General features: G+C 38.5%; 1 protein-coding gene across 4 annotated transcripts in view; it reads right to left on the bottom strand.

Moving 5' to 3' along the window:
• Positions 1–16,123, bottom strand: part of Mrtf (Myocardin-related transcription factor) — a 253,621-nt gene that overhangs the window by 92,295 nt on the left and 145,203 nt on the right. Inside the window, exon 1 of one of the 4 annotated variants that reach the window (XM_068383401.1) lies at positions 14,795–14,997. The exons of 2 other annotated variants lie outside the window; for them this stretch is intronic. In XM_068383401.1, coding sequence (XP_068239502.1) covers positions 14,795–14,834 — 40 coding nt within the window. In that variant the 5' untranslated portion in view covers positions 14,835–14,997. Of the gene's footprint in view, positions 1–10,707; positions 10,823–14,794; positions 14,998–16,123 lie in introns of those variants that run through there. One more of the 4 variants, XM_068383405.1, reaches the window with a different exon arrangement.

Raw genomic sequence — 16,123 nt, 5'->3', positions numbered from 1 at the left:
GAAGTGACTCCCAGAATACTTGCAAGACTATTTTGCTAAAATGTGGCGTGAATAGGCAAAACCTAATGAATGGGAGCTAGGAGTGTTGGTTAAAATGGCAAAAAAAGATCTGACTGATTGCATTAATTACTGAGGCATCACACTTACGTCAGTTGTCATGAAAATATATAGTATGCTCATTCCAAAGAGACTAGAAAGAAAGATTGAGGAAAAGCTGAGAGATGAACAAGCAGGATTTAGAAAAGGTAGTTGTCCTGACCAAATTTTAATTTTAATACATGTGGTACAATAATGTGCAGAATATAGAAATCCCCTTTTGGTGGTATTTTTGGACTATGAAAAAGCCTTTGATAGTGTGAACCGGCCAATTTTGTGGAGAGTCCTAGGTTATTATAGAGTTCCTCTTTAATATGTGAATTTGATTAAGTCTGTTCATGAGCATAGCAAGTGCAAAGTTAATGTTAGTGGAGTCTTATCAAATGAATTTTCAGTGAACAAAGGAGTACTCCAAGGGAATGTATTGTCACCAATGTTGTTTATCCTTCTCATGGATTTTGTAATGCATAGAACAGTTGGGGGTGGTGGAGAAGGATTGGACTGGATTGGTAACAGAATATTAGCTGACCAAGAGTATGTTTTGCAAGTCCTGTGGTGTTCTACCACAGTACTTGCAAAACCTACTTACTAGAATGCATGAAATATCATAGGAGGATGGCTTAAAGATAAATAGAAGAAAGACAGAGAGGATGAGAACAGAATATGCAATGGAAGATGAAATATCATTGGATGGAGAAAGCATTAATGCGGTGGAATCATTTAAATATTTAGGAACTATGATCTCTAATAGGGGATCTTTAAATTTGAATTTAATGAAAGATTGAAAAATGCAAATCAGACAATGGCTGGGTTAAGTAAAATTTGGAAATCAAACGACCTGAAATTATATATAAAAATAGGGCTATATATCATTAAGTGAGATCGGTGTTACTGTATGGACATGAGTCGTAGTGTGACAAGGAATATCCAGCAGATTTTGTAGATTTGAGAGCAAAGTCCTCACAAGAAGTAGGTCTACATGGCTGAGGACTATGAAGCATGAAGTAGATGATGAATGGGGAAGTATTGAATTAAAAGCTCAAGATAGAGACGACTGACGAAATCTTAGACATTTTGCGTCAATAGGCGTAGGAGGAGATGATATATATATATATATATATATATATAAGAGAGAGAGAGAGAGAGAGAGAGAGAGAGAGAGAGAGAAATAAGATGTCTTCAATAATAAGACCAAACTCCACCACTCTAAGCCTTACAAACATGGCACTTGACACATTCACACAGGAGAGGTTAAGAGTGTTATTACTAACTTGGAGTTCGACACAACTACATGACTTGAGAGAGGGTTCGGAATAAACATTAAACAGCCTTTCACCGCCGATAAGCACATGGCCACCCGTTATTTTTTTCCTGTTACATCAAGACAGGAAGAAATCATTTCATGACTTCGCAAGTTCACCACATAACTTAAAATGCGCAAGTGTATAAGGAATATCAAATATAAGTAATGTCAAATATGAGAGAGAGAGAGAGAGAGAGAGAGAGAGAGAGAGAGAGAGAGAGAGAAATATTAGAAATGAGCACTAGAAAGGTTGGAAGACCCAGGCCTACATGGCTGAGGACTATGAAGTGCCAAGTAGGAGATGGTGAATGGAGAAGTATTGAATTAAAATCTAAAGATAGAGACGGCTGGCGAAAACTAATCAATTCCCCTTGCGTCAATAGGCGTAAGAGGAGATAATGATGATGATGATGAGAGAGAGAGAGAGAGAGAGAGAGAGAGAGATGAAGGGCCAGCGTGACAGTCTCTTCGATGACCGTCTTCTGCCTTGGGGGGGTCGGGGGTAGAGGGGGAGTTTCAATCTCCCATCACAGCCTTCTTAACGGCCCTCACATACAATGAGGAATTTTTGCTTAGCAGAGGACCCTTGGCACCCGGTGGGGGGCGAGTAGCAGCATGATTGTTGGCACCGGTGCAAGTAGTAGTGGGCAAGGAGAGATGGAGGGAGAGCGGAGGAGGGGGGAGGGAGAGGGGGGGCAAATGTCTGGCACGTGTAAGACTTGAAGGAAGGCCATCGCATATCCACATCTCCGTACCCAGTACCCACTACCCACCGATACATGCCCCTTGGAACCTACTACACCACACTCACTAGAAACTGTTACAGTTGAGAGAGAGAGAGAGAGAGAGAGAGAGAGAGAGAGAGAGAGAATTGTGTGGTACACAGCCTTAAGTCTACAATTAACACTTATAGAGTTAATGACCCTTCGGATGAGGGGATGCTTAGACAAGTACCAATGAAGTATCCTACCAGATAAAAGAATATATATATATATATATATATATATATATTATGTCAATTTCTGTTCTTTTACGAGACTAAAAACAAGGATTAGATAACATAATGCCGGTAAAAAGTCCTTAACATTTCAAAATTATATAAAAATTTATTCAAACCATTTCAGAAAATAAAAAAGATCGTAAAAATTTTTATTATCCATTAATTTACAAAATATCTTGAATCGGCTTCTAATTAGGTCTTGCAAGAAAACTCGACTGAAAGATGAAATTATTCATTCACTAGAATCATAACTTTCTAAAGCACTCAATTATTATAGTTATTATCATTACTTGCTAAGTTACAACCCTAGTTGGAAAAGCAAGATTCAATAAGCCCAAGGGGCTCCAACAGGGAAAAAATAGCCCATTGAGAAAATGAAAAAAAAAGAAAAATTTACTATGTTAAAATTGATAATTCATTTACCTTCAACACAAACATTAAAACAAAATCAGTAGTTAAGCAACCCGAGGTACAAGAAACTTACATTCGTAAAATCTTCAAACAACTCAATATTCAAACTTAACCTTCGGGTCACCAGTACTCCCACTGCCATCACCTGCATCATATCAAACAAAATTGGAGATACGTTCCATACACACACACACACACACACACACACACATATATATATTATATATATATATATACATACACATATATATAGTGTGATTTAGAATCGAAAATTCGAACACTGAAATGAAACAAATATATCTTTAATCAAAATGAAAGAGAGAGAGAGAGAGGAGGGAGAGAGAGAGAGAGAGAGGAAAGAGGAGAGAGAGAGAGAGAGAGAGAGAGAGAGAGATCCACTTAAAAGCAGCTTATCCTCCAGTGCCAGTCTTAGTCGTGTGACCAATCACAGAAGCCAAATCATAGACATGTGTATGTATTTCTTAAGCAGAGGAAGCCTTTTGATGGTCAAGGTAGCAGAGCAGCATACAGGTGTCAGTGCTTAGAGAGAGAGAGAGAGAGAGAGAGATGGAGAGAGAGAGAGGAGAGAGAGAAATTGGTAACATGCTAACTTTACGGTACACGTATAGTTTACGTTGAATTCATTCAACTTATTCGTACACGTATTGATATGAGGGGACTTGAAAAAACATTCCCTGCTTTGCTTTATTTAATAAGCACAAATATTCAAGACACTTGATACTGGTTAAACGTGGTCATTCTAACTAACTTACTAACTATATATATATATATATATATATATGTAGTATATATATATATATATATATATAGGAAATGGAGATGGTTTGGACATGCTCTTCGCACTTCCCAAGAGAGATTAGTTCCCCCAAACGTTCATCTGGCCTCCACAATGCACTAGAAGAGTTGGAAGACCCATGCATACATGGCTGCGGGATATGAAACGCGAAGGAGATGAGGAATTGGGAAGTATTGAATTAAATGCTCAAGATATAGATGACTGGCGAAATCTATCCGAGAACCTTTGTGTTAATAGGCGTAGAGATTATATATATATATATATATATATATATTATATATATATATATATATATATATACATATATATATAAATATATATATATATATATATGTGTGTGTGTGTGTGTGTGTGCACCTGTTATGCAAATAGATACATCCAATGCATCAAGTCGATAATCAAGAAGAAGAAGAAGAACGAATACATTTGGAAGAGCAGGGTCTGTTCTGTTCCAAAAGTAAGTCGTACAATTGCATCCACCAGACCCTTCAGAGCAATCTGCAATCACCAGCGACGATGAACAAGGGACAAATGAAAACTGGTGAAATGTACAGAGGAACAATGGTGACTGTATACATGAACAATGGACAAATGCACAATGGTAAATGTATAGAGGAACAATGGTGACTGTATAGATGAACAATGAACAGATGAACAATGGTGACTGTATAGATGAACAATGGACAGATGAATAATAGTGACTGTATAGATGAACAGTAGCGACTGTACAGATGAACAATGGTGACTGTAGAGATGAACAATGGTGACTGTAGAGATGAACAATGTATAGATGAACAATGGTGACTGTACGGATGAACAATGGTGACTGTATAGATGAACAATGGTGACTGTACAGATGAACCAACGGTGACTGTACAGATGAACAATGCACAGATGAAATATGGTGACTGTACAGATGAACAAGGCACAGATGAACTATGGGTGACTGCACAGATGAACTTTGGTGACTGTACAGATGAACAATGCACATATGAACTATGGTGACTGTATAGATGAACAATGGACAGATGAACAATGGTGACTGTAGAGATGAACAATGGTGACTGTACAGATGAACAATGGTGACGGTTACAGACAACGTCTCAAAATTAGAAAATGTAGAATTTACGATTTCCATGTTATCCTGAGGCCTTTCTAAGCAAAGATTTCTTTTTTTTTTTTTCAGAATTAAAAAGTCCATCAGAACCTCACATTCCAAAGGGTTGCAAAGTGAGATGGAAGAAAGGAAATAGGAAGAGAGATCAAGTTGAAGACTGAAAGGTAGACGCAGATATGGGTCGAATGACGTAGCAGAAAACATTATAGGGTAAACACGTTTTTTCAACCTTTTAATGTAAGTTCTCAGTCATACCTATAGTCATTTTGTTTAATGAGGTGCATTTGCACTGACTCGCAGGAGTGTCCTTATAGCTCGGAAAAGTTTCCTAAGCGCTGATTGATTGGACAAAATAATTCTAACCAATCAGCTAGCAGGAAACTGAGATAAATCAATCAATTATCAATCTCTTAATGGGAAATTGCAAATTCCCCATTATGGTGGTCCATGTGGTAAAATCCCTGACTGGTGAACGCCACACTGGAGTTCGAGTCCCGCGCAGGACACGTTAGTTCCTTTGGTCCCTGTAACCTCACCATCCTTGTGAGGTAAGGATGGGGGGTTTGGCGGAGCCCATAGGTCTATCTGTTGAGTCATCAGCAGTCATTGCCTGGCCGTCCTTGGTCCTTGCTTAGGTTGAGAGGAGGCTTGGGCGCTAATCATATGTATATATGGTCAGTCTCTAGGGCATTGTCCTGCTCGACAGGGCACTGTCACTGGGCCTTGCCTCTGCCATTCATGAGCGGTCTTTAAACCTTTTAAACGACGGGTTTCTCATCGAGAGAGAGAGAGAGAGAGGAGAGAGAGAGAGAGAGAGAGAGAGAGTCAAACCACTCTCGAGAGGTGACTCACGCCCTATAAATTCACATGTCCGCCCGCGCGCCCGCATATTACGTTCACACATCTACCGTCGTGTAAAAAAAAAAAAACATCTTGGTCGTTCAAGAAAAAATATAGATATCGTGATAAGAAAATATCAGTAAAGTTATCGTGCAAAGAAAAATATACGTTATCGTGCAAAGGAAAAAATATAGATATCGTGCAAAGAAAAATATAAGTAAAGTTACCGTACAAAGAAAAATATAGATATCTTCGTAAAAGGAAAAATATAAGTTAAGTTCTCGTGCTAAGGAAGAGAAAGCACGAACTTCGTATTGCAAGAAAAAATAAAGTATAGACGTTCTGCAAACTAATATAATTAATCGTACAGGGAAAAAAAAGACGTTGTCGTACAAGAAATAAAAGCATAGTTGTCGTCGAACCAGGAAAATATGTGGAGAGTAAACAACAGCAAAATAACAAACCAATTTGACATTTTAATTAGTCATTTTAACATCTCCCTGGATCAAGCTAATTAAGGCTTGCGTGATATGCTTTCATTTACTGATAATCATCATAAAAGTAAAATAAGAGGAGAGAGAGAGAGAGAGAGAGAGAGAGAGAGGAGAGAGAGAGTTGTTCCAGATTGTCTAAAGTAAGAAGCATAATCTGTAGACTTGGAAGAATTTATTATTAACTATAAAATACAAATATCAATATCTGTAACCAATCTACAACCCTGGTTGGAAAAAAAAAAAACAGAATGCTACAAGCCAAAGGACTCCAACAGGGAAAGCAGCACTGTGAGGAAAGGAAATAAAGGGGTTCCTAATTACCTATATACTAATTTAAAAAAACGCAATGCTACAAGCCCAACTATTAAAGAATAAACTTCATTAGAGAAATAAGATATATACAAATGCATATGCAGTCCTCCGATGAAATCTTAAAATAGATAAGTAACTGCAGGCGAGATTTAAGGGCTACTATGAGCGAGAATGTACTTTGTTAAAAAACATAAACCTATCCTTTAAATTTTGACAAAATATGTCCAAAAAAAAAAATTTAATTTTGTTAAATTATTTCTCTCTCTCTCTCTCTCTCTCTCTCTCTCTCTCTCTCTCTCGAGAGAGAGAGGAGAGAGAGAGAGAGAGAGAGAGAATCAATTCAAACAAATCGTGAAAGGTACGAAATCTGACGTCAGAAACCTGACGATTAGCCAACCTGACGTCAGGAAACCACTTCATAGATGAGAGAGAGAGAGAGAGAGAGAGAGGGAGAGAGAGAGAGACTATGCAACTATGAATATGACGTCGATGGTGAGCTGCCAAAAAGACTCCTCATAACGGGTAGTCATCACCAATACTTTTATGAATGAAGAACGATTAGAGGAAAAGGAGGAGAAAGCGGTCGAACATATTGACGGTTTCCAGGGGAATAGACCGGGATAAATAAACTAACAGACCATTAACTACTCTCTGGGAAATGACGCAGTTAATAATACGGTTGGTATGCTAATATTTGCGTAAATATATGACTATCATTAGAATATGCAATTATTACAGCAACACCGAATCATTCACTTGGAACGTTTCCCTCATCCAGCCATACCTTCCACACACTGGTCAGCTGTTCGGTTACCCTGCTATCACCCAACAACAGTGTTTCAATTGAAACCATCAACACCAGCCATCTTTACGTTCTCCTATTCCCAATTATTCTCCAAAGTGCTGCATCTTCATGGAATAAATTAGTAAATAACACATTTATACAAACTATATATGTATACTGTATATAAACACAACAACAACAACAACAACAACAACAAATGCAACCGTTTCTAGTTCAGTGCAGGGCATATATGTCTGGAGTTTGGCCAGTTTTCATAACCCGGCTGGCCAGTACGAATTGATAATGGGAGATTTTCGTCTGACCTCACAGCAAAACCAACCTAGTATGGGTGGGGCCTGACTAATACAGCTTTGCTGATAATAGCGATACTCAAACTCTTTCATTACGTTAATAGAAGTGTTAAGCAGGAATGTAACCATGTGTAATTAATTAATTCAAATATTTTTAATCAATAGACTGAACTGTAATTTACATACTTAAATGAAAAACCACCGACAATATCATCTTTGGAACATCCTCTTCGGAGATTAATACTTTCTCGCCCTTTTCTCTCTAAAAATGCATAGCACGTTATTATTGTCCATCCCAGCAACTAACTCTCTCTCTCTCTCTCTCCTCTTCTCTCTCTCTCTCTCATAAATACTTTCAAAATTGAACCAGAATGCAATCTTTAATCACAGAATACTATTCTTATATTTCGCGAAATGGTAAAATACCACCCTTTCTTATATATATATATATATATATATATATACATACATATATATATATATATATATATACCACACACTGTAGTTTACACCCAGGTTCATAACAGTCATCTTATCCTATAAAGTACTGATATACAGATATGATAAATTGATAGCTGTGGCTTATTGAAAATGTTTCTAACTGTCACAGATGTTCAAGAAATATTCTAATAATTCAGTCTTTAGAAAATATAGTCGCTTGATTACCTGGAATCCTAACATGGTCTCAGTAAAGCAAGAGTACCTGTCATAATGATATCGTTTGACTTAAAAGTCCAGTAAAAATCGAAATATGACTTTTGTTAAGTCAGTTCATTAGTTTCAAAGAGTATATACCATCGACTATCATTTACAGCTATTTAAAGGTGTAAAGGTCGCTCATGAATGGCAGAGGCAAGGGACAGCGCCTAAGACCCTCTCCACCAAAGCTAGGACCAGGGAGGGCCAGGCAATGGCTGCTGATGACTCAACATATAGCCCCCAAATCCCCCAACCTTCGTTCACAAGGATGGTAAGGTTGCATACACCCGTCTGGCAAACACCAAGCAGAGACGTTACCAATCAGGCCACAACCCCCACAACAACGAAATTAAAACCATTACATACTTACCCCCAATCAACAACAATAACAACAATAATAATATAATCGCTACAACAAATCTCACTCATTCATTAGGAGCGTTTCCTTCATTTAGGCATACCTTCCACACAATGGTCAGCTACTTTATTACACTGTCATCACCCAATTCCAGCGTTTCCAATAAATCCATTAATTCCTGGCACCTTTACATTCTCGTGAAAGAGGATCTACTCCCAAAATAATAATAGTAGTAGTAGTAGTAGTAGTAGAAGTAATAATAATAATAATAATAATAATAAATCATGCATATGGATAGAGTAGCTTCCCCCCCTCAACACTCCAATTGGAGGCTACAATCAGCAACAGTGGTATAACACTAAACTCACGTTAGACAGTTCAGTTAATTGCTCCAGCGCAACTAACCACATCTCAATAAACTGGGGAGGGGGGGTGGAGTCTATAACCTAAATAATAATAAAAAAAATAATAGATCATGAAATTACCTATATCAAAATATTTCTAAAAGGAAATTTATCCTTGGTTTTAGAGGTATTAATTTAAAAAAAAAATGGCGTTAAAACCTACAGACATCATTGGATCATTAACTCAGGTGAGAGAGACAATTTTAGATTTTGCTGCCGATAAAAAATAATCACACACTGTCACGCTTAGAAATAAATAAATAAAAAAAAAAATAAATAAATAAATAAAGGCCAGACAGATTGGGAGATTGATAATCAGGGATAATTTGCGAAACGTTATCTACATAAATATAAAATATTTAATTTTCTATTGAGTTTATCAGAATAATGTTACTTCTATACTTTATATTTTAGTTTAATTAGTAAAAAAAAAATCCTTTCCTTACTGGGGTGATTTCCTTATTGGGGAAATAATAATAATAATAATAATAATAATAATAATAATAATAATAATAATAATAATAATAATAACGAGCAGTAAAAGAACCAAGGATAACTAAACACTATAATAATAAATACACAACGTAACAGTTTTTTTCTACTTCTTCATTTTACCAACTACACAATTATATATTTAAACCAAAAAAAGAAAAAAAAAATATTTTAAATTCTGATTGACACATCAATTCTCATCGGTAAAAGAACTAGAGGAAATATTTAGTAAAAAATAGTCTCCTTCACTCGAGCTTAAAATCTGATTAGTTTTATCAGTGACTAACACTGATATGGGTTTATCATTTATCACACATTTCAGGATAAAAAAAAACCCGGACACACTACTCTCTCTTATTTATTTTTCTATTGTTTTTTTTTAAGATTTTATAGTTTATCAATGAAAGATCTATGTTAATGTTGTTAATGTTCTTAAAATATTTTATTTTAATTGTTCATTACCTTTCTTGTAGTTTATTTCCTTGCTACCTTTTCCTTTCCTCACTAGGATATTTTTCCCTGCTGGAGACAGTGGGGTTTGAGCATTCTGATTTTCCAATAGGGGTGGTAGCTTAGCTATTATTATTATTAATAATAATAATAATATTAATAATAATAATAATAATAATACACTATTGCATGACCGTCAGCAAGAAACAAAGACAAATCAGCATAATGTTTTTCATGTACATTCAACAAACATGTATTCATAATACAATACGAATACATACACAAGACGAAAGACAGAGACGTACATAAAATGTATAGACAGCTGATAAAATTTTTCTCAAAACCGCACGAGGTGACAGTGCATCGTGACAACAGAAAGAGACATTAAGGACCAAAAATATGCTTCCTGCGGTTATTCAATTGCATCTGGTCGTAACCTTCTTAGAACAGTGTATGAGGCTAACAACCTCACCCCGAAACCTAATAAGAAGCCCATCTGAGAATATTTTACATTAGCCCTTTCACTGCCACTGGTAACTTATGTGAATTTGGAGAAAAAAAAAATCACCCAAAGCAACCAAGTTGGCATTTATTGTTAAGGTCTTGATGGGGCGCTTTCCGATTAACATCAACAAGCTGGAATTTATGTAGTCTTGATAGATTTGGTATAGTTGGCTTCGTTAATTCCGGGTACACTTCGTGGGAAGCAAAAGATGTCAATGTACCAAAATTAATGACGCCATCTGTACATAAAAAATATTGTTAAATCCACCACTAGCTGGGAAAGGGTTAAATAACGACAGTTTTCTAACTGTTTACCTGTGCAGTTGTTGCAATGTGTGGTATTTCCAGGTGGCTGCTGCTGCTGTTGTTGCTGCTGCTGTTGTAGTTGCTCTTGCTGTTGTTGTTGCTGTTGTTGTTGTTGTTGTTGTTGTGGCTGTTGTAATTGGGGGGTCGGTGGTGGCAGTGGCGTGTCCGGGGGTGTCGAGCATGGTGCAGCTGACCGGCATCCTGGCCGCTCACCACCAATAACTTCATGTCATCACCACCAGTGCCACCACATCAACAATAACCAACAACACAACCGTCATCATTAGTTGGTCCTTGAGAGTCATCATCATCATCATCATTTTTCCCAAAGGACTTCCTCCTCACTTTTCGAGAATTTAGTCTCCCTTCGCCTAATACTTTCCAGCGTCAATTCCTCGAGATGTGCCCAAAACACTACTACTTACTAACCTCCTCCCGTTTGTATTTCATAAGCGTTGTTGTTATTGCTAAACAACCATCATTATCATTATCAACATCATCACTTCCCTCCACATGAACAAAAATTTTGGTCCTCTCCACCTCCTCCTCCTCCTCCCCCACCACTTCAGCCCCTCCTCCTCCCCCACCTCCAATCACACTGCCTTGACGGCCTTCCACAGCTCCGACGATCGCTAATGCAATGGCCACAACCTGTTGTCGCCAGCAGTAGCAGTTCAGTCGCCCTTGGCGAAGCCGATGGCTCCCGAAGTCGCTGTAGCAAGATGGGCCAGCCAGTAAGGGCTGCCCTGGCCACACACATGGAGACACCCACCCGAAGGGTTCTTCTTCAGACGGTGCGACTGGGGACATCCGAGTTTGCAACTTCTTTCCTCATCCCAGCAATCTTCTGGCACTCACTGATGACACGACTTGATTGTCTTGGCGAGGGCTAGGTCAGACCATGGGTTATACTTCAAAAGGTCAAATGGTGTGTTACGTATGACCTTCACAGCATAGGTTATACTTCAAAACGTTTCTTAAACATGACCTTCTCTTGAAAGGGATGCTACAAATGACTGAATTTGTTCCCCCTTTTAAGAAGGCAACAAAAACCGTGCTAGGAAACGATAGCTTACTCCAGAATTCACCAATCAACAAGGAACGCACTTCGCTTTTTCACTTCATTTAGATTGACCAATTTAAAATGAGGTGCACTTCTATTGGTTAAGGCACTTCCATGATTTGCCCAAAGGCTTTTTTATTTCCTTTCCGATGGACACAGAGTGACCTCCCAGCAGTTTATAACGGGGTCAGATAGGACCAATACCAGCACACTACTATTACTTCTACTACTGATGCTATTAACTATTCTTACAACTAGTACCGCCACGGCTGTTACTACATCTTCCACGGCCACATACGAGCAAGTAGGCGTGCGACGTGTGGGCGGCTTCGTAGTCGTCGTCAGCTTAAGAGGCTGGTGAGGCGGAATCTGTGGGTGTTTGTGTGGAGGCGTGTGTGGGCGGCTGGCTGGCTGGCTGGCAGGAACGAGCAACGGGCGGCGGAAAGGTCACTACGAAAATTTATAAGAAGAAAAAGAGAAGTTTTGGTCCCTTAGAAGAGAATAGGCCAGCAAGGGGGGACGCGCGCGCGCGCACTCACACAAACACGCACACACACCTCGAAGGCCCGGAGCACGTCAGGGCCAGGCCGGAACTGTGCCGAAAATCATGGGGGCCAAAAGACCCCCTCACTCACACACTCACTCAGTAGTTGCCACACTCTCACTCTATTTTCCTCTCCCTCCCCCTTCTTGGCCCTTGGGCATTTAGCCAAAACACACCTCTCTCTCTCTCTCTCTCTCTCTCTCTCTCTCTCTCTCTCTACCTCATGGGGTTGATACTTTACGAGACCATTTTACTCTTCTAACCTTTATTTCTCAAAAGAAAATTTCGCTATTTTTATTCATGAAGCAAATACCATTCTACAATATATTTCAAACCAGGGAGAGAGAGAGAGAGAGAGAGAGAGAGAGAGAGAGAGAGAGCCCTTATCTCACGGACAATTCACTAGACTGAATCCCGCATGGCGAGACCGGAGTCATCTTGAAATTTCCTGAATTTCTTGAATTTTGGCAGATACTCAAGAGAAAAGAACGTCAAAATGAAAGAAAATAAGAATAATTAACAAGGAAAAGGATAAAACTAAGAGTAACATTTAATCAACTGAATGAACAATACTAAACGCAGTCTGCTAATTGTGGGAAGAGGGATGCTTAGAAATGTTGGCTATGACATCAGCATATACACTTAACCCTCAAGTTAGCACTGTGCTTACGTTTGGCGGGTCCACAGATGGCACCAACTATAGTCCATTTCTTTTAGCGATGCATAATTGCACCGACTCGCGGCGGTGCCCTTTTAGCTCGGAAAAGTTTCCTGATCGTTGATTGGTTAGAATTATCTTGTCCAACCAATCAGCGATCCGGAAACCTTTCCGAGCTAAAAGGGCACCGCCGCGAGTCGGTGCAAATATGCATCGCTAAAAGAAATGGACTATTGTCCACCCAGCTGCAATTGGGTACTAACATCTGATCGGGACAAACAAAAGGGAGAGATAATGGTTATCTATAGACGATATGTGTGCATGATGGGATGTCTATGGCCTCCTAAGCAAGGATTACACGGTGACGGATCAGATTCTTCCAACTAAGCCAATGGCAGGATCGTCTGGAAATGAAATACTCTAAAAGCAATCTCGCATCTATGAATTGTGAAAATCAGTCAATTGCATCCAGTGTGGTGCACCACTTCCATAATGCACAGTGAGTGTGTATGTTTGTAAAAAAGGACTATGAACGAAAGCTGGAGTGATAATGACTTGCTAAACCAATTCTATATGGGTTGTGAACCCCATGGAAGAAAAATTACCCTCATGCTAGATGTGCATCTTCCTCAGATGCTGAGAGCTTGTACTAAAATTTCATCTGAAGAACTTGTCACATGACGCCGGATTGCGTGAACGGACAGATTACGCGCGAAAAACAGTCATACTGTCATATCCGTTGGCAAAATTGTAGCTCTTTACATCTCGTGGGATGCAATGTAAGGAAATTAGAACGGTTATTACGAACAGAAAACGGACAAGGAACGGAGAGGAAGGGACTAACAACGACCAACGGATAGGAACGAAATTACCACGGCCAATTATCGGGTACAGAACGTACACAGAGTATGAGTACCGGAGAAGTAATCGACAGAACGAACTAGCCTAATACCGGAGAAGCCCCGGAGGAGATTCCCAGACTAAACGTTCACTAACGTACATCAACGGAGGGACATTTTGGGTCTCTGTTCCCTGTCCGTAATTGCATAAAGGTGAGATATGACAAGCGCTTTAAGGGCACATAATTATTAGACCAATACCATTCCTGCGCGGGTTTTGGAGTCTATAGCGTCTCGGTGGACACTTCTTAACTCAAAATCTTATAAACATAAAAAATAAAGCTGCGTCTTATTACAGACTCCAATTCGAAATTCAATCAAAATCTCCACCCAAGCTAGAACCAGGGCGGACTAGGAAATGGCTGCTGATGACTCATCAGTTAGACCTCTAGCTCACTAAGTTTGCAGACATTACAAGAAACTATAGAGGTTGAGCAGTGCTCGAACCCATGTCCGGTAGATCACCAGGCAGGGACGTTTCCAATAGGCCACCACAATAAACAAAAAGGTCATCATCATTATTAATCTCTTTCCTGTGTTTCTCGTCTCATCAACGACTATGTTCAAAATTACTTTAAGGAAATCAGAGAAATCTTGATGGTATATTAAACATTGCTACAAAAAAAAGGGGGGGGGGAGGAGGAAGGAAGGAAATTCAGTGTTAGTGTTTATCAATGGCATAAGTTGAGACATTTTCGATACAGTCCCAATACGATTGCTTTTGCAATAAACGCTAAACACACACAAAAGCATACTAATACAAGCTATAAAAGCAAATAAACTAATTTACAGGACAGAGAGAGAGAGAGAGAGAGAGAGAGAGAGAGAGAGAGAGAGAGAGAGAGAGAGAGAGAGAGAGAGAGAGTCAAATCAAACAAGGTAATTAATTGCCTAGCAGCTAGTGAATGAAAAAAAAATAAAGTTATATTTACCGTCCAAAACGAGCATAGCAGCCGGAGAGGTTAACTCCATAGTGCTGTCAATCGTTTGCACGTGTTATCCGTCTTCCAAATAGCTTCGACTTCTTCAACTCGTGTAGTAACTGCATTTCATTACGGATGCAACGTTGCACAGAAAGTCACATGAATACTAGTTGCATTAGCACGTATATATCACGTGATTTCTCTTTTAAAAATATCACATCCACTATTAAAGAACATTTATAATAATAATAATAATAATAATAATAATAATAATAATAATAATCATCATCATCATCTATCTATTTACCAAGGCAATTCCCCCAATTTTGGGCGGTGGCCCACATCAAACAAATAAACAAAAGGGGACCTTTCCTCTCTCCGCTGCTCCCAGCCTGATGAGGGGTTTCAGCCGAGTTTGGCAGGTATTGCTAGGGTGCCACAAACCACCCTCCCCCGTTATCCGCCACAGATGAAGTTTCATAATAATAATAACAATAATAATAATAATAATAACTATTATCTTTTCCAGGTCACTTTCTACAGTGAGGAAATTAGAGCAAGTAATAATTAACAGTAAGCATGCTGGTATCTACTTTTGGATGAAGGTATCCGTGTGCACAATATGCAAATTGTTTACAAAACAATATTCAGGCGTTTTCTTCTAATTAAAATAATAACGGTAGTAAATGATAATAATGAAACAGGATATAATGAGGATAATTATGACAACGGCAATAACGTTTACCATGCATTATGAGGTATAGTGAAAACATGTCGTTTTAATATAATGGCACAATCACCAGTGTTGAAAAGCATTTCACTTATCGTTATTATTATCATTATTATTATTATTTTAATAGCTAAGCTACAACCTTAGTTGGGAAGGCAGGATGCTATAAGATTCAACAGGGTAAATAACCCAGCGAAGAAAGGCAACAAGAAAATAGAAAGAATAATGTGCCCAATTGTATCCTCAAGCACGAGGACTCTTAACTAAAGACAGTGGAAACCCATGGTACAAATGCTATGGCACCATCAAAGACTGGAAAACGATTGTTCGATTTTGGAGTGTACTTCTCCTAGAAGAGCTGTTTACCATAGCTAAATATACTCTTCTACTCTTGTCAAGTGGAAAGTAGCTACTACAGAATTACAGTGCAGTGGTTAACCCTTTGGGTAAAGAAGAATTTTTCGGTTATCTTGATGTTGTCAGGTGTAGGAGGAAAGAGAACGTGTAAAAGATAGGTAAACTTATTCAGTTTATTATTATTATTATTATTATTATTATTATTATTATTGTCCGAAGAATCGAGAAATTGGACAAGAAATTGAATTCTG

The sequence above is a fragment of the Palaemon carinicauda genome, chromosome 11, assembly GCF_036898095.1.
Source record: "Palaemon carinicauda isolate YSFRI2023 chromosome 11, ASM3689809v2, whole genome shotgun sequence".
Lineage (NCBI taxonomy): Eukaryota > Metazoa > Arthropoda > Malacostraca > Decapoda > Palaemonidae > Palaemon > Palaemon carinicauda.
The sequence above is the reverse complement of the archived record's forward strand: the minus strand, read 5'-3'. Positions and strand labels throughout refer to the sequence as shown.